General features: G+C 39.0%; 1 protein-coding gene across 1 annotated transcript in view; it reads right to left on the reverse strand.

Annotated features, from left to right (window-relative positions):
• Window positions 1-19,801, reverse strand: part of LOC126252795 (uncharacterized) — a 119,250-nt gene that overhangs the window by 15,356 nt on the left and 84,093 nt on the right. Inside the window, exons 2-3 of the mRNA XM_049953731.1 lie at window positions 12,703-12,791; window positions 6,553-6,690 (exon numbers count right to left, since the gene is read on the reverse strand). Of these exons, the coding sequence (XP_049809688.1) occupies window positions 6,553-6,690; window positions 12,703-12,786 (222 nt within the window). The 5' untranslated portion in view covers window positions 12,787-12,791. The remainder of the gene's footprint in view (window positions 1-6,552; window positions 6,691-12,702; window positions 12,792-19,801) is intronic.

The following is a 19,801-nucleotide window of genomic DNA, read 5'->3' on the forward strand; positions in this document are numbered from 1 at the left end:
TCGTATATACCATAACACGATTTCCATACATGAGCGCTATATGAGTGTCGCGTAATATTATGGATATGTGATATTATACTAATATGTGAAGCTATTCTGCAATGGGCAAACTGAATGGATAAAAAATTTTGAAACAGTCTATACCTAGACTAGTTACTACTAAAAATCAACTAGTGAAAGCATTTCTTAGTTAAGATGACACACATTTAGTTTTGTTTTAGCAGTAACCAAACTAGTCATTTCTCTGAACTAAATCTGAAACATCTTGTAGATTTTTTTTTAAGTAGGTAGACAAAGGCATTAATAGAATACAACTTGTGAATGAGCACACTTTATGGTTGGGCGAATATTTTTCTTTACATAAATCAGTCTAGTTAAGAGTTTAATCCACGATCATGAAGGCTTTTAAGGAACATATGACACAAAAGACAGGCAGTATTGTATAAATCACCGCAGCAGAAGGAACACATTTTGCTGAACAAAGTAAGTGGACATGAGGAAGTAACGAAGCGATGAAGTATTGGCAACTTACATCTATGCCAACAGAATGTATTACTGTATTGTAGTAATTATAAAGTGAAGGTTGTTTCACATATGTACAATGGTATTTTGTTATAGTAGGAGTTTATTACACGCCTTGTGTTTCGCCGATGTGAATTGTGTTGATGTTGTAGGCGAGGGATGTCCTGCCAGTAAGGTTATTGTGGTACTTGGAAGATTTAACAGGCGACAAGCAAGTCGGCGAAAGAGACGAATTATGACTGTAGAGATAATCTCAGGTAATGTGTAAGTCGGCCAATTAAGTAATGGAGATTGTGCGTATCAAGTTATAAGGTGATTTATTTTCCAATAAGTATTAACAAATATTAGTGAAGTATTAGGGAACAGGATATTAAGGTACAAGGTGATGTACTTTCCGACAAATTTTAGTAAAGTATTAGAGAGCAGATTTATAAGAGGAACGTTCAGTAAGTAATGCAACACTTTCTTTTCTAAAAGCAGGTTGTTTTGCTTCAGGATTCCAATAGACAATATCATTACCCACTCTTTTGGCTAGAGAACCGTATTTTTGAAGGTAATCCTCATTCAATGGGATGGTCTTACGCCACCTTACTTTGGGGACCTGTAAGCCCACACGATACCTCTCTACTGGTCGACGTTGAAGCTAACCCCCCCCCTCCCCCCATCACCAACGTACTGCTTCCCGTGGAGTGCATCCTTCATTAGGCCAAACAGACGGAAATCCAAAGGTGCGAGATTCGGCTGTAGGGTGGTTGAGGAACAAGAGTCAAGTGAAGTTTTTTGAGCTGTCCTCGGGTACACAGACTTGTGTAAGACCTCGCGCTGTCATGGTGAAGGAGAAGCTCATTTACATTTGTGTGTGACGAGCACGCTAAAGTCGTCTTCAGTTTCCTGAGGGTGCACAATGCATTTCAGATTCACTTGTTGCACCAACGATTCGCCATGCTTTGGTCACTACCATGTCTGCCTAGACGTCTGTAAGCGCCTACGAATACCTGCGATGCTCTGCCATTGCACCAAAAGAAACTCTGTAATAGCTCTCTGCTGGGAACGCACCTGTGACAGACGGCATTTCGAACAATATATACAGCGCCGCCACTTATCTGAACTTCATGAAACTAAATTGGCTGAGGCGAGAATACTACACGACGTCCCGCAACAAATTCTTCATTTTCTCAACCGAAATTTGCCGAGAAAGAAAATGTAGTGTATTACTTATTGAACGACTCTCGTAGCTGGTAAGTAACAAGTACTGAATTAGCAATACGAAGACCACAAATCAGACGCGAAATAGTGTGCAAAAATTTCAGAAATATTACCACAACATTTTGATTCTAAGAACTGTCATGCACTTTGCGAAATACATGTTTACATCATGGAAAGAATTGAATAGGCAGCAGAACATTTATTTAGCTTCATAAGACTTACACTTTACATACGAAGATACTTCAATGCAGCTGAAACACTATAGCATTGAGATGACGATGTTTTGAAATAATTTTCGAAGTGTTTACATAAACAAACACATGATACAAAAACATTGCACCACATTTGTGAAAGATAGTAAGACAACAAAAACATAATTTTGGAAAGATAATAGATAACAGGAAACACTACAGCAAAAAAGAAGGCGCGTCTGGCCGTGGAGTGAGGAAAATGACATATTTTGACTGAATTTCTTGTTTTTCATTAATTCAAGCATACGGTCAGACGTAATTTGACCTAAAGAGTTATGTCACGTGCACTACATACGTATATTGACGAGGGCAGTATGATACTACGTGTGACATTCACCTGAGCATGCGTAAGGGTTGTGGTAGTAATCTAAGACTGCGTGACAGCTATCTGTGAACGCAGTAGCGGACTACCCGTATTACTTAAGGCTTTATGTCTTCCCCAGTTGCGACGGCATCTTCCAGCAGAAAAACTGCACGTGCCACAACGTCAAAATTATGCTAAAGTAGTTTGGGTAGCATGATAATGAATTTCTGTTTATGTCTTGGCCATCAAATTAGCCTGATCTGAACCTGATGAAACCTATCTGGGATGCTATTACATGACAATTCCACCTTCACAAGACATAGGCTCGTATTTTACTGGAAGTACCTGACATTGCATGGACATATCACATCCTAGCAAGAACAGTGATACAACTTAAAAAGTGCAATACCTGAGAAACTCGACTTAAAGAATTATTTTTATATGACTGTTTATACTGAAATTAGTTTCCTTAAACCACAAGTAAGTATTGTTGGCAGTAAAAGTAACAGTGTTTTTCATGCACATAGGGTAACTTCACACTAATTTTCAATGATATAAAGTAAGGATGCTAATTTTTCTGTGTGTATCTTTTTTCGTGTCAGTGTGTGATACGGTGCCACATATCTGCGGAAACCTACTAGGGACTTGTCGAATCCAAACCATGCAGAAGCATTGTTGTGTTGAGTGCTGATAGTGGCCCATCAAGCTATGAAGCAGGTGATCATGATAGTTCAGCTTGTCAGTGTATGTTAACAGATATAGAACAGTCATACTGCCTAATGTAGAAATTGCTACCTTAGATATTCCTCCCTTACAGATCACTGAAATTTAAATGTGTAGTTTCAGCAAAGTTATCACCATACAGTTGAACCATTCAGTTCGTGGTATGATCTGCAAAGCGTTGAGGGGCGACGCACTACTCTCTCACTTAAACACCATAGTCAGGTTAACATTCATGTTTTAGGCCATGATCTCGATGTTCCACGATACATTTGTTATGTGGGTTAATGAATTTTTCTGCATGAGGGAATTGTGGGCAGAATGTTCTTGTAACTGCATGTGTAACCTGTAGAGAGCTTGTACTCGGGGGGCCATAGCAGATGCAACCGATAACATGGAGGAAGCCGCTGAATTGGGTGCCATAATTGTTGAGCGCAGCAAACTGGACACGTAAGTGATTCTAGGAAACAGTATTCAGAAGTTCATATCTGCAGAGGGACTTCTGGCTGAAGCTCTTTTCTTCCACATCTTGTCAGACAGAAGGGCACTGGTTTGCAAATCATTTTACCTGGGCCAGACACCAGGCCATTGCGGAAGTCGGCTGGATGGCTGAAATGGGTGGGGAAAGGTATTTAAGACGGATTGCTGTAAACTGACCTTTTTTTCATACGATGGGAAGGTCATGGAACTCCATGCATTCTCTTGTTAGAAGCTGGGATGGTGTCTGGAAAGCTTAGCTGCTTTCTTTCAGAAATTAGAAATGGTCGGCCCAGAAAGCTCCGATCACTCCTTAAACGATGACTAGGGTCCCATGTAGGTAGATATTTTTTGCCAAAACGTGGCCATGCTTACTGTGACAACTGCGCTTCCCTAGTCTAAAGTCTGCTTCTTTTCATAGAAGAGAAATTTGGAGGCGCTGATTGGCTCAAAAATGGCTCTGAGCACTATGGGACTTAACTGCTATGGTCATCAGTCCCCTAGAACTTAGAACTACTTAAACCTAACTAACCTAAGGACAACACACACACACCCAGTCATCACGAGGCAGAGAAAATCCCTGACCCCGCCGGGAATCGAACCCGGGACCCCGTGCTCGGCTGATTGGCTCCTCTCAGTATAAGCAAATGAGAGGCTTGCTCGCCTGCATGGGAACCCTAGTGCTGTATCTGTATTGGCCAGCAGGGCAGCAGAAGAGTCAACAGGATAGGTTCAATGAGTATAGCATAGTTCGATTGGTGCAGTGCGGGAGTAGTTTTTTAATTTTTATTTTATTGCTAACTCGGTTGCCATACAGAGGCTTGGTGGAAAGTGGTTGTGATTATTAGATATCGTCTTCAGACCCTTCGCTAGTGGGTGAGACTTGTTGACCGTATCTTGTAGTGGACTAAGAGCCTGTGGCAATTCCCAACTCTATCGACAGTGGAACTGTACATCATTTTGGACATATTGTGTGTCACGAAGGTGAACCTATTCGCTCGGAGTCGGCCATTTGGTATCTGAAATGCCAGAGCGCACCACCATGCCTGTGAATCAAATTGGCTTTTCCAGACAAGCGAACTGGTGCACCTCACACCGAAATCTGCAGGGATTTCAGAGCTATGATTGGGAAGTTTCCCACTTTCTGATAATCAGAACTCCAGACCGCGTATTTTGCGTATTCTCGTGGACGCGTCAGAACATTACGGCCACCACAGCACACCGTTCCTCATCCATAGCGCGCTGTTTTCTGCTTCCGCCTGAATCAAGGTCAAAGGGTAAAGTACTGCTGACCCAGAGTAGGGCTGTTGAATGATATTAACAGCTCCTGTTTCGCAGGTGAACCATAGTTTGACCTTAGTTGATTCCATTTCAATAGATCTGGACCTCACAATGCTTTCATGCAAACGGAAACATATGGCGTTGCAAATAGGGTTAATTCAGGGAACAATTTGTATAGCTTCCATCCTAATGTACGCTTTGTCTGTTGAACACCGTTCCTCAACTGATTTGTGTGTCATTTTTGTGCAAGATTTATCAGTTGGTTCTCTAGGAAGTTGTAGTTACTAAAGGTTTTGTAGAACTTGTCATTATTTTGAAAACTAAAACATGTCACTTTCCTCATTCATACTCCCCCTACTATTCGCTATTTTTATTTTATTTTGATGGTACGTGGGTACACCAGCAATTTAAGGTTCAATATCTTAAATTAGTTTATTTTATTATTAAGTTGACTTCCGAAAGTCATTACATGCACAGGGCAACAAAGGTGCAGTTGATTCCATTGTAGCTCCATAGCTGCATTTCAGTTACGAATAAAGGAAGAGTATCTGAGAACACAGGCATTTCTGTTTAAGGAAATATGACCCTTCAAGTAATGCATATGTTAACGTATCTTGTTTTGGGGAACTATTAAGCTTTTTGGCAAATAATTCCTTGTGCTTCTCTATCGTAGGAGAAACTATTTTAAAAAAAGACAGCGATCATTCTTGGCATCTATACACACAATTATCTAATCGCAAATAATATTTAATGCTTATTATTATCCACATTACGGATTAATGAAGTAAATTTATGCCATCTATACGATTCTGTGCACAGATTGTCCGGTAGTGTTTGGATCTAATCTCTTTCAAACATGAATCTATGCAAAGGCAGAGTTTTCGTTGAGGGGGAGAGGGAATAACGAGAGGAGGGAGTGATAGGGAAAGGGTGTGAGCGAGGAAGACAGAGTGGGAGGGAGGGAGGGAACGAGGAAGGGAGGGGGTGAATAGGCTATACATTAACACAATCAACCGAAATATGTTACTGAAACAACTGCAGCACAAAACATCATAGCCAAATAAGAAACAGAGAAGCTGTCTAGGGAGGCGAGGCTCAGTGGAAGCTGGAAACGTCTTCACATGCAGAATGAAATAGCTTTTCCTCCAAAACTCACATTATGCAGTAGTTCATTCCAGAACACATGAAATTGTCCAATTATTAAACTTTAATTAGCCACTAACCTGCCACTGTTTTTCTTTTTGAGAAGAATGTACGACTTTTGTTGAAAGTCAGGGTTTAACATTTGATCGATAAGACAGTCGTTAATCGACTCGTAAACTTGGAATAGGTTATGATGGAAAAGGATGTTAGACAAGAAATGTTTAAGGGAACCTCTTATGATATCTTTAATTTCATCAACGTAAACCTAAATCTGAAAGACAGGACTTGGATGTGAAGTCCACTCTTCTCGAGTGAGTAACTGATAAATAAAAGTAATTAACGTTCAACCATCAGGAAAGACTCGGTTTCATTCCGTTACAAATCATGAAATTTGTGTGGAAGAGAGGATATACTACAAACTAAAACCTATAATTTTTTTGCTCTTAATGTTACAAGTATTGTAAGTGCTTGCCTAAATAGTAATTTTTGTACATCCTAGATATCCTCAAAGTCATTCCAAATTTCATCCTGGACCCATTCTTTTGGCTGCCATTACTTATTTGTACTTATAGTGCATGAAGACAACGTTTCATTTAACGATTTGAGTAACAAGCCACAGCACCAAGGACCCGTCCGGTAGAGACTTACCCCAAAGATAGCATTTACCGCAGTTTGCTTGAATCCTAAGCTGCTGCCTACTTTGAAGCTGTAGATCTTGCGCTTCTTGCGGTGCAGAGAAGCCCAGTAGTTTACGGAGGCCACGGGTGTCTCTTGGGAGAACGTCGCCTGCAACATGTGTGCACACACAAAGCGGTGAGTCCTAAATGTATTGGCAGTCCTCTGTTGTTCTAATTTCACAATTTACTACACATTCAAGTCAGAGCATATTAAAAATCTTAAAGACATTGTAACTTAATGCAATACTCTTATTTTGTTGTAATACTTTAACTGTAATATACCTTCCTCCTGTTTAAAAGTGTAAAAAACTTTTTATATTTAAAACAACCTAGAACGTACTAATATGACTTCAGATGTAGCTGCTGCGTTGGTTTCTGTTGCGGAGTTCTGGTTTAATGTTATGGTTGAAAATGATAACAGCTTTAAGTGCAATGATGAAAGGTAGTACTTGCACCATGTTGCTGCATGCAGTCTTTGTTCCATGTTCAAATGGTTTCGAATTATAGTCTATAACTTAAAATTTAAGTACATGGAAATTTTTGTATTGTTACTTTTCTATTATCGTGGTGGAAAAGATATACTTTAATGTCCAAAAATTTTAAACAACAAAAGAGAAAAATGGAAATTGACCATATCAACAGTCACTGTACAATTTTATCAAGATTTCCCCACAAACCTGAGTTGTGTTTTACGAGAAAGAAAAGTGGTAGTTTTTGGTTCGAAAGGACATAACAGTATAAAACAAAGTATCAGAGCCATAACGTCTCCCCTAGTTTTTAGTAAAACATATAATGTAATGTCATAACGAAGCAATAAGGACTTTTGTTTCACAAAGCGTAACCATCAGACTCCCTGTGATATTTCAGACGATTAGCGCAGTCTCGTCAGCACTGAATGAAACAAGGTCCTCTTGTCGATTTCGAGACGACAGGAAATTTTCGTCTTAGTCCAAGATAAAGTTGACAAAGTGCAGTTTATTAGCAACACGTAAGACATCTGACCTTAATGACATAGTGGAACCAAATGATGTGTCTAACGTAACTGTCGGAGAAGTTTACCTCTGCCTTAGAAGTAGCAGTGTACCAAAGGCTTAGGGCAAATGCTATGAAGGCCAGATGTATGACAGTGAGTTTCTGGATGTGTCTCTCCAACTCACGACATTGCAAAAACAGACCAGTTTATTGTGGGATCAGTAACGTTGATATTGACCATGAACTAAAGGGAGAATGTGGTCGCTGCGGATTCATATCCAGCTTCACTTCGAGAATTCGCTGTACGGAAACAAGTAACCAATACAGACACTGGAACGTCGTTAAGTGAAAAGGCTTAGGAGGTGTTATGGTTCTGATGTGCAAAATAATCATGTTTCATAGGCTTACGTAGTTTCGTAATTTCTTTGGTGGTCGGAGGTCACTTTCAACAACCGGAGGTACAGAGATGAAGTATTGCAGCTGCGTTTGCTGCCTCTTTCCAGTGAAATGTACTGGAGAACGATTTTGTGAGAGGTGAATTGACAGATTGGATTGGTCAATCATCTCGGTATTAGATTCGCATGGAACTTGTCTAGAATATATTCGGTTCACGTATAGCAGCTCGCCAGTCGTCATCAGTGACTCTTCTCTTACGGCTGTTCTTCAAGGGTGCGATCGATTGCCAATAGATTTTCTAAATATCCCGTAAAGAGTGAGCCATGTGGCTTCCAAGCACGTGAATAACTAACGGTAACCGTCTGTCAGTTAGCTGTTCGACCGTGAAAGTGTTCCGGTTTTGATACCAATTCATTTTTTCTAAGTTCTCTAATTTTCTCTATCGTATGCCAATATCTCGTAACTAAGCTATCCTACTGGGAATTTTTTGAAATTCTGCTCAGGAAATATATTCTCCTTTCTAGACTATTCTTCTGATTTGAACACTAATGCAATATATAAGATTTAGAGGCGGTGGAATTTTCACATTAATCAGCACAAATCTGCGAAAAACTTTGTGCTGTAACGAGTTCCAACAAAATACCATCATCTGATAGGCTTGAGAATACATATTTTTAAAATTGTAGACATGTTTTTTACACCATTTTAAAATTCTTAAGTCCCTCAGACGTTCACATACTATCGAAACTAGTTGCAGCACAACGATTGTAGCAGATTTTTGGCGATTAGATGTAAAAACTCTTATAAAAGCTATGGAACACAATATAAAAAGACTTTATAAGAAATGTATGAATTTGTTTCAAATTGAACTGAAATGCAAACCTATACCTGCAATATAAATCATTGAATTTATGGAGTTATGACTGGTCAAAGCATTTATCTTCTACATTCCAGTTCTAAAAAATTGCAAAGTTGTGAATCCATCAACTGTAAAATATTATTCTGCTTCCGGTTTCAAGCTCAAAGAGCTCTTTGCTATATCCCCTTATAATGCATTAAACTGAAAATTTCGAAATAAAATATTTTTCATTCTCATTGTTAATATCTTAAATTTGCTGAAGGCAGTTATTTATATTCTGCTCCAGTATATGCGGTGCTTGCAGCCGATATTAAGATTGTTGGAAAAGAGAAAGAAAATGTTAAGCGGTGTAGAAGAAATAATTTATCTTCCTTGCACTGCGAGATACAAGACGGAGTTCTACAGAGGAGGCAATAGCTGCAATAGATGTTTGTAACGAATGGATTAAACTGGATTTATAATTTCGTGTCTTGCCGATTATAATTTTAATCTTCCAATTGCTCATGTTTTACATGTTTGCTTACTAGCAAGCAGTTTTTGCTTGATGATCTCTGCCCATTTGTAGATATCGGTGGAGTATTCACTCCTGCATTAGCTGCATTATTTTATCTTAACGACGTTATTCGGGGTGAATGGTGGCTCGACCAATAAAAATTCAACGCTGGCAGTGCGGACAGCGTGGCTTTATTTTTCTTAAGAAAAAGAAAAGTAGGAACAAAGATGCTATCCCGTTCGATTCCGTTTTTGTCTCTGGCATGGTGTGGTTGGTAAGGGGGAAGTGTGTGTCGTCCGATATACAATGAGGCAGAAAGAGCTAATGGTGATTACGACCTGGGTTTGTATATGAAAACTTATGAGAACTGCGATCTGCCTTTCTCTATGCTTGAGTGGTGGCAAATGAGGTAATATTTACTGCAAATGTGCTGTTTGGGGGCTACTGATGTAATGTGCTCACGTCTGTACTGAGCCACTGCAAGTAATTTGTGGCATAAGCAGATTCGTTTAGTGTGGGCCAGAATTCCTTTTCTCTACTCGGCGCATTTGATTTGTAACCGATTAGTGTAAATCCGTTCATTCATCTATTGATTCTTCGCATTTTCATTGCATCCCTGAATATTTTGTGAGCGAAAGCGTATTCTTGCTGGGATATAGCCAACATGTGGTTCTTCTAACATCAGTTATGATCTTTCGTGTGAGACGACTGCCTTTGGCTCCAACAATAATCAAGTGATACAAGCTATTTCCATTTCTATTCCCAGACTGCCCGTCATAAATCGAGGGTAAATATACGACGGTTATTTTCAAGGAGCCATGTTGCCATGTTCTTAAATTATTCAGTAATGTTGAACGTTCTGCGATCATTTGCCTTCGGCATAGTTATTTATTCAATAGAAGTTTCTTTTCATGTTGTGCATTCATTCAGTGAGCGTAAGATTGATTGTAGTATTCTAGTAAGATTCTAACAGTTTCCAGATGATACGTTTTCGTCGAAATATTCAGAACAACACATATGTCACGTTCCACGCAGAATTCTTCAAATATTCAATTATTTCGCGTTTTTTTGTGGAAAAGAGTTTCGAATCACAGGTAAGAGCACAATGTACTTGTTCTGCCTATAACGTAAGTTATATACAGAGTTAAAGTTTTCCTAGGTGAAATGGTAGTTATTTTGTAAGAAAACTTTAACATTATTTAATTAAGCATTATCTATGCCGAGTTTAACCGTTTCTTGTAGTAAGTGTGTTCTCTGTACTATGTTATTCATGAAATGAAGTCACATGGCACTGTAATAATACAGGTATTTTCATGAGTTAAAATTCATAGAGGCTAAATGGCGTTTTCATCAGGGCATTTTTCTTTACGTTTTTCAGTGTTTTCTCAGAGTAATCTGAACCACAGCTGCGTTACAATTTCTTCGAATTCCGCTTATCGCTTCGGAGGCAGGATGGAGAGGCACGCTTAAATCGACTCAGAGCACAGGGCTATATTCTGAGAAGTTCTGAATATAAACTGTATCAAAATCTCTTCAGTGCTTCATCTGATGTGCCGGTCCTTTCCTTTGCTCAGGTATCTGTGTTTCTGCACTAGACAGTGCCACAAGTTACCCCAAAATCGTAACAACAAACGCATATGTTATACTAACACATGTAAACTACCTGATGATAGCGGTTTAAACGTTCGAAATGCGTTGTGGATATAAGTAAAAAGTGACTGGTGACAAACTTATTGTTTCATTCTATACCAATAACAATCATGGTAAAGTCGAACCTAAAGTGTTGACATTTAAAGTTAATCCACGCAATCAAGCAATCAAGACTATTTTCGATTACAAAAACACCTCAGAAAAAGTTGCAAAGACGATACAGCACGTTCAATTCAATATAAATTGTCACAAAACCAGCTTCATTCCAATTTATGTCAAGACTGACGTCAGAACGACACAAACACTGCAAAGAAAACATTAAAAAACGCTTGAAAACTATGTGTAAAAAACAAACAGCGTTCAGAAAACAGCTCTATATAACAGAGTTACGTTTGGGAAAGTTAATTCACAGACTAGAATATGATTCCATAACTGAAAAAGTCAGAAATCCTACCGAGTTTATTGAACAGGAAACGAAAGCCACGCACAGGAAAAAGCTGGATAAACTCATGAAATAACAGTTACCTCCCAAACTGAACCGAAACAGCTGAGAGAAACACACATTCTACACACCTTTTCTCAACAGCACCGACATAACAATCACTGCATCAGAAGAGGCACTACTCAGCAAATGATTAAAACACTGTACCAAAAGAAGCAAGAGGAGCTCATAGCTAGGGTTACACAGACTTCAATCATGCCTTTAAGAATCAAAATGACAGAATAGCAGCCTGCCACGAAATCAACAAAATTATTGAAAAGGAGGCTGCAAAACCATTTTCAGCAAACAAGAAAAAGAAGAAGCCCTCGCACATACCATTAAGACTAAGTTAAATACTAATAATATAACAAATGTAAGAATTGACAAGGGCAATGAATAGAGCAACATACATACAATAAACGCAGATTAAACGTATCTCAAATAACATAAACTTCATAATCGCCATCCAAGAAGCAAGAAACATTGTGGTGATAAGCCCACAAGCACCTTGAATTACATCACAACCAAAGAAACAAACAAATGGGATCCTCATCAGGCCTATAGTGAACTGTAGAAACAGCCCAACACTCATTCTCAATTAAAAGCTCTTCAAAATTCTCAAAGAAACACACACATTCAATAATAACAAAACACTGAAAACCACAGCAGAATTTGCAAAACATAGAAGTGACTGATGGAGCCACACTTGCCTCATTTGAGATATAAAACCTTTATTCCTCTGTGCCAATAAATTCCGCATTAATGCCAACCTACAAAAGCACAAAATATCCCCTCGACTCACATTACTGAACTAATGGATACTCTCCCACAACTAATTCAAATTCAACAATAAACTCTACTAACAAACAGGTGGTCTAGCAATGGGCTCAGACCTTTCTGAATTGTTAGGTACAGTATTTATAAAAAATTTATAAGATGTGGTTCTGAATTACAGTCGCTACCTCCTGAAAAACATTTATTACTACAGACATGTAGATGACACCAGCATTTTAATCAATGGCACAAAAGATACCAATGGACTCAACTAGTTATTCAACAATTTCCATGAAAATAGAAAATTCACTGCTGAACTCCAACTGGTGACAGTATTTTTGGGGCCTCACCGTTAGAGGGATTTTGTGTAATAATACTTCCCTAAAGTTACAGAAACGATAGAATTACGAGTAAACGCCACGTTGCAACTAGATTGAGGGGATGAAATTATTTAGCTGAAATTTATGTAGTCATAATGTATGTAATAGCCAGATACCTGTTGAATGTCAGTGGAAGATATTTCTTGCTGCAAGCAAACTGGTACCAGCACAACACTGTAGACGAGAAACAGGAAACGCATGGCTTCTGAAACGGAAAAAATACTTGACATAAGATAAATAATAGCTTTGATGATTTGTTCAAAGAAAACTGATGGACATAACTGATATTCCTAAATGCTAACATTACATTAAAATACTAGCAGAAAAATCCTGCATTACACAGATATTCATTTCATAAATTTTTAATTAGAAACCAAAAAAGTGAATTATGTAGTCTAATATCGAAAAAAATTCATTTACCTGTATTTTTGAACACACATTTGAAATTATAATGTATACTCGGTGTGAACTGATCACGGACAGTTTAAGTACGCTGGGCGCAGATGCCTTGCGTGTGTACAACGCGATTTTGTAAACGTCTCTATGGCAATGCCTCTTCGTAACTCTATAGATGGCTATTGTTTCCGCCTACAGTCGTTTGGACATCGCAGTTGAAATCTGTCAAAAGCGATGCCGGATGTCAGGGATTTCCTTAAGCTGACTTGACTGTAGGAATGTCTCAGTAGTTAAGACTATACGTAATAGAACATCGCGTATGATGCGGCAGTTTTTCATGCATCTGTGTTTAAGACGTCATATCTTCTGAACTATGTGCGGTACCATGATATAATTTTGTAGGTACATTCGACGAGACATGTAGGTACTCACAGATAAATTTATTGCGAGTAGAGTTAGTAGAGAAAAAGTAATAAATTTAAACGTCACGCATGATTCGGTAGTTTTCACGAATCTCATTGTTTATGACGTCATATCTCTTTACCTATGGTAAGTAGGTGGTTCTTACCCCACAGAGATTGTTACTCGGCATTAAGGGATATGTATACCAAGTTTCGTCGAAATAAGTCTTGTGGTTTAGTAGGAGATGTGAAACATATACACATGCACACACTGCCGTACATACAACATTTTTATAGTATGTGTGTGTTTGTAAATGTCGACTAGGTTTCCCTAAACAGTGTGACTCATCTACTCATAATCAGTGTCGGATATTATACTGTATTCTGTCGGGTCCAGAAAGCGCAACCATACATCTACGTGTTACTGCAATCTTAAGCGTATACTAGCATCCTGTGATGTGCGACCCCCAAGTAGCAACGTTGCAATACTTAGTGCTCGACGTGACCAAATTTCCAGTTCACTGCTGCATCAAAAATGTGTTCCTCGTTCGCCTGCATAAACATCCATGTTACACAGAATTTCAATATCATCTCAAGATTTCCATTATCAAGGCGTGGTCTAGTTTATTGCGGAAGGGTTAGCTTTTCATATGAAGTAGCTATCTCCGCAGCTTTGTGGTTTTATCTGATTGGCATCATAATCACCGATAGCCTCAGATCCAATTTTTGCAAGGTTTCACGCTGGAATACGAGTTTAACAACGAGTTTAACAACGTCCTTACAGAAGGCGAATTGATTGGCCACAGATGTCGGCAGCATCAAACCCTTTACCAGCCTCTCTGCTGAGCCTCGTCTAGATATCAGTGGCAGAGGTTGCCGAGTTGGATGATACACGTACGATTCTTAATTATTGTACTAATTCTTTCAAGTACGAAGGAAGCCTTGAATAATGTCCACTAACCTCTAAGTTTTGTCAGTCCAGATGAGGTTTTGTCAGACCAGTTGAGGAACGGGTGACACTTTATCGTAGTGCATCATACAAATAATCTGTTTCGTAGTCTCTGTTGCTGCATGTGGTCAGATATCCTACCATGGTAGGCGCTTTTGCTGCAACACTAATTGTTTATGGTTCAACTACACTTTCTTATAATTTTTAGCTTTAAAATTCCCCCATATTGGTACTATATTTTCCGAATATGTAAAATAAAGGTTACTATACTGGATGTTGAAGTTCTTTGCATTGTATGTAGGCAATGTATGTAAAATACTACGTGAATTGTTTAGTATGTTAAATAATTTTCTGATGACATTTTGTTTTTAAAAACATTTGTGCGTATACATTGTTCATGTAGAAGTAAATTTGACAGTTATAAGAAATGGTCACGCTTAGGAACAATGTAAGAAATGGGTGTTAAGTACAATCAAGTGTGCTTTTGTTTGAAAGTGGCTCTGGGGAGTGGAAAAGGCGGCAAGGGCGAATTGGCGCGGTACCTAGAGCAAGCGCGGGAAGCAAGTCACACAGTCTGTAGGCAGCAGTGATTGAGGCAACACCCTTGTGGAGCAGGAGAAGCTTTGCCTGCAAATTTGCACAAAAATGCCTCGGATGAAGACTGAAAACAGCTTACGGCATAGCTGCGAGTTGTTGGGCTACTGTATGTAAAATTGAACGACGCCAAGAAGAGAAAAAATTGTGGATCGTCTAACCGCTATAACTGTTTGCCACACCCAAGCCTACAGCCAACAGATAAGATTTTTTTGGTATTCTACTTTTGTACAGCGCGAACTATTAATTTAAACTGTGTTCTATTAGTGAATAATCATTATTCAACTTTCAAGAAATTGGTTCACGTTATTTCATCCTAATCACACACCTATATAGCATTCCTTCCTGGTGTTTGATAAATCCGAGTATTCTCTTTTATAGACTTATGAAGTGCCAACTTAATATAAAGACGCATCATTTAAATTGTTTTGTATAAATAATGAGACTAATAGCTTTTAAAAGTAAAATCCAGTAAGAGAGAGGTTTTCTTGAAGTGAATGTTCAGCATAAAATGTGTGTGCTTTAGTGTCTAAGTATTTTAGTATTTAAGTTGGTTGGTTATAGAAAATGATTTTCTAAAGGTCCCTCCAGCTCAAAACTTTTCAGCTTCCTCTAAGTTACCTACTGGACTTTATCCTCTTTTAAAAACGTAATGTATAAGTGTTTAGTAGACAAAAAGATATTCTAGGGTCTGAACCAATATAGTTTACGTGGAGTAATATTTATTTGAAGAAGCAGTTTAAACAATAGCAAGAAAGTAGGCAAAATTCATACTTATGTTTTTCCAATACTTCACTGTTTGATTCCATGGATAGGCTGGCGACCGTTAGCACACATTTTAAACAAGTACATGAATCTTGAACTGAGTTCTCCCAGCTTCAATATAACACTGTTCATACTGCGTTTCTTTCTAATCGTTGGGTAACGTCTTAGGAGGCTCTGAGCACTACGGGACTTAACTTCTGAGGTCATCAGTCCCGTAGATCTTAGAACAACTTAAACCTAACTAACCTAAGGACATCACACTCATCCATGCCCGAGGCAGGATTCGAACCTGCGACCGTAGCGGTCGCGCGGTTCCAGACTGTAGCGCTTAGAACCGCTCGGCAACTCTGGCCACATCTTAGGAAAAGAAATGAATAGTCCGATTTACTTTTCCATTAGACACAACACACCGTCAGATCCTGTAAAAGGGTCGCTCTATTGATTAGCTTTGCCTATTAAAAGGACTATCCCCCCATAGTGTACTTAATCTGGAAACTAAACTAAATTTAGTAAGAGAGTTATACGTGGCAACATGGGGACAGGGTTTTCTGTTATTAACGTAAAAGCATACTAAATCACAATAGTAGTGATAGGGTTACCTTATGAGTGGCCTGTTTGTTACGATTGTCGGAGGCATTCTACGAAACAAGACTGACATTTGTGTTGAGTTCATGTAAGACATTGTCAATCTTACAGGAGGACGACGACACACACAGTAAAACGTATTATGAACATTAATTCTTTTTACTGAAAACTAGTTTCACTCATAGGAACCATCACATGCATCATATCGTTGATATAAAATTATCCATATAATCGTTATTTAAAGGACGTGGTAAGTATAAACAGAAGATGAACAGATATTATACAACATCTTAAACTAACTAAATTTTTGTGCGTAAGGAGGAGGATTATCCCGCATGCTGTGTGGTTTTCCCTCATAGGGTGTTCAGGATCTGCTGACGAAATACATTCAGCTTCTGTCAAGCTGAGGATTAAACGCTGATAAGGGAACCTGAATGGACGAGAAATTTGCCTCTGAAATTCTTGTTTCCAGGAAAGAAACCATTGTTGGAAATCCAGGGCTAGCTCCTCCGACAAAGGCTGGAGAATGAGGTGTTAGCTTATGAAACAGCAGGCCACATGAAAATTAAGGAAAAGAATGTGCTCCGTGTTGTAGGGAGGAACTGCATGATTCATCACTATCGCTGAAACAAAATACCTCATTATCATGGAGCCCCTCTCAGCCACTGACAAGAATCCAGTGTTATTATCACATCTCGAGGATGAGCACATGATTAATACAGTGATTTCTGATGAATCAATAGTATCTTCCGATGTGCTGTGATTCTGGTGTCCTTGCATCAATACGATATGAACTGAAAGTAACTTGCCAGAAAGTTCTGACCGACATTCTCCATGGTCTGTAGGTAACTTCACTGGCTTTTAAAGTGGATAGATAACCCATAATAATGTTTTCTTCGAAGGTTCTTTTTATGTTTTGTACAATGACCGACTTATTCGGTAAAATGTTTGGGCGACAGTTTTAGTGTGTTTCCAGAGTGACTAGCTCATCTGTGTTTTTTGTAAGTGATCAGACAGCCACAAAATCCTTTGGTCCACTTCTATTTTAACTGTGTTTGAGAACCTCTCACCACTTTTCACGCTTTGCTACACACAGTGAGCTAAGGTGTTTACGAGGGCGATCATGGGCGTGATTGGGAGACAGTGAGCTGGATTTTATAGCAGTTTGCTTTTCATTTCTTTTATCGCCGTTTCTAAGTTTTAACCAGATTCGTTTCCGCTAATCTTGAACCTTGTCGTTGAGCGCCCCTAGATCGAAAACATATAGACAGGTACAGCCTTGTTGAATCAAAAGATAAGCTGATTTAACGGGAACGCCTTGAAACTGACACTTGTGGCACCCTCGTGCTACCAAATCGAATGGTTTGCGTCAAGTTGGGCGCAATTCGGCACTTCCTTTTTTGTCTTCTAGATACGACGACACAACAAGCCGCTGACCTAGAAGATTTTTATAATTCCTAACTTATGTCAAAATCTGTTTTAGAGTGAGTCTGCATTTGGAGTGTCTCTTCAAGGTGCTTTCAGATGCTGGCCTCAGGTTTTACCAGGAAATGTCATCATTTTTTCAGACAGAGATCCAGTATGTACGTCATATCATTAATACACGGTTACTCACCCTGCACAACTGCATGTATCAATAATTGATGACTTACCAACACCCACCAATGTCCGCGAGCTGCAAGCGGTGATGGACAAGCTTAAATATTCTTCTTAAGGGCCTGATTTTAGTGTCATCCGTTACGATCAATATCAAGCGGATAGGGATACCCCTAGAGCATTCAGCTTTTGTACAGATTTTGTTTACAACATAGCTAACGACCAAAGGAAGACACAGAAATTTATGGGACCGATTCAGAGCCTCGTAACTGAAGCGTGGTAAAGTCGCGGAACATTTCAAAAGTTTTGGCACTATTTGAATTTCTGTCTTCATTTAACTATTATGGAGAAGCTGTGAAAGTTGGTACAATATTTTTAAATATTGTGAGCTGCGCACATTCTGTAACTTTTTATGTCACCTGCTTCACTGTTTCTGCGTCGGTGGTTACTCAAAATCGTTAATAAATTTTGTAGTAACAAAACTTCTTCCGCTGCTAAGTAGCCTGATCTCTTACACGGTAACCTCATTACTTGATATTTCAGGATTAGGTTATTAACCGGTTCCAATCTTAGTTTTCCTGCCATTTGTCCGAGCAACATCCTTTCTTGAGGCAGGATGATATCGAATGGCAAGCTTGGGAATTCTAAGGTCTGCCATTCTAAAAATTTGGTTTTACCAAATTATCTTGTCGTTGGAAAGGCTGTCGTTTAACGATAATACACTTAGCTGCTGTCACACACTGTTTGCTTAGGAAACTCCCCTTTGGTGACGTTGCTTCCATTAACTCGTTTATAAAAACTGACGACTTTACGGTTCTTATTTTTTCAGGTGCATGGGCGTGAATCTGACCTAAAAAGAGTGTCGCATAAATAAGTGATTATGTCTCAGAAGAGACAACTGATAAATGTTGGGCTAAACACCATTTCGAAGAGCACACTTTTCTCTACAAAATGTAAAACTTCTAGGAACGTCCTTTTATTCTGAAAGTATACAACTGTCAAGGAAAAGTGCTCACGAAAATAGGTATTTTGGAGCATCACAGAAAAATGTTTTAAAGTAATTTTCAGTTACAATGAGAACTAGAAAGTTGCTTGAAAAATGTGTCAACATTCAGCTTTTACAATGATTCGCGTTTTACAACTCGTGACTGCTTATGCTAACATATTCTGTGCCATCCGTCGATGTCTCAAATGAACTCGGTCTTTTCTTAATCCAGATGTATAGTCTGAGAGCGGCGTTCTTTGGAAAACAGTGTCTCGTCCAATAGACAGTCACTGCGACCTCTCACTGTAAGGCATGGTCTGCGTTCGAATAGTGCAAAGGCCATCTACAGCTACATGGATACTGTGCAAATCACAGTGCCTGGCACAGGGTTCATCGAACCACCTTCACAATTCTCTATTATTCCAATCTCGTATAGCGCGCGAAAAGAATGAACACCATACGAGCTCTGATTTTCCTTATTTTATCGTGCTGATCGTTCCGCCCTATGTAGGTCAGTGTCAACAAAATATTTTCGCATTCGGAGGAGAAAATTGGTGATTGGCATTGCGTGAGAAGATTCCGTCGCAACGAATAACGCCTTTCTTTTAATGATTTCCAGCCCAAATCCTGTATCATTTCTGTGACACTCTCTCCCATATTTCGCGATAATACAAAACGTGCTGCCTTTCTTCGAACTTTTTAGACGTACTCCGTCAGTCCATGTCGTTAGCAGTGGAATTACTCCAGCTGGAATTGCCTGTAGTTGTTTGTAATATGTGAATTATCTGCCTGTTCATGATCTTTGTGTACTGTAAGCATATCTCGTTTCCTTGGCAGCAGTTTAATCTGTCGTCTTAGGTTCCTACCTAACTATAGCCTACAATCGGAAATCGCAACATATTCGGAAAGAGACAGCCAAATATTTATTTCATCCTTCGTTTTAT

The sequence above is a fragment of the Schistocerca nitens genome, chromosome 4 (genome assembly GCF_023898315.1).
Source record: "Schistocerca nitens isolate TAMUIC-IGC-003100 chromosome 4, iqSchNite1.1, whole genome shotgun sequence".
In the NCBI taxonomy this organism is placed as follows: domain Eukaryota; kingdom Metazoa; phylum Arthropoda; class Insecta; order Orthoptera; family Acrididae; genus Schistocerca; species Schistocerca nitens.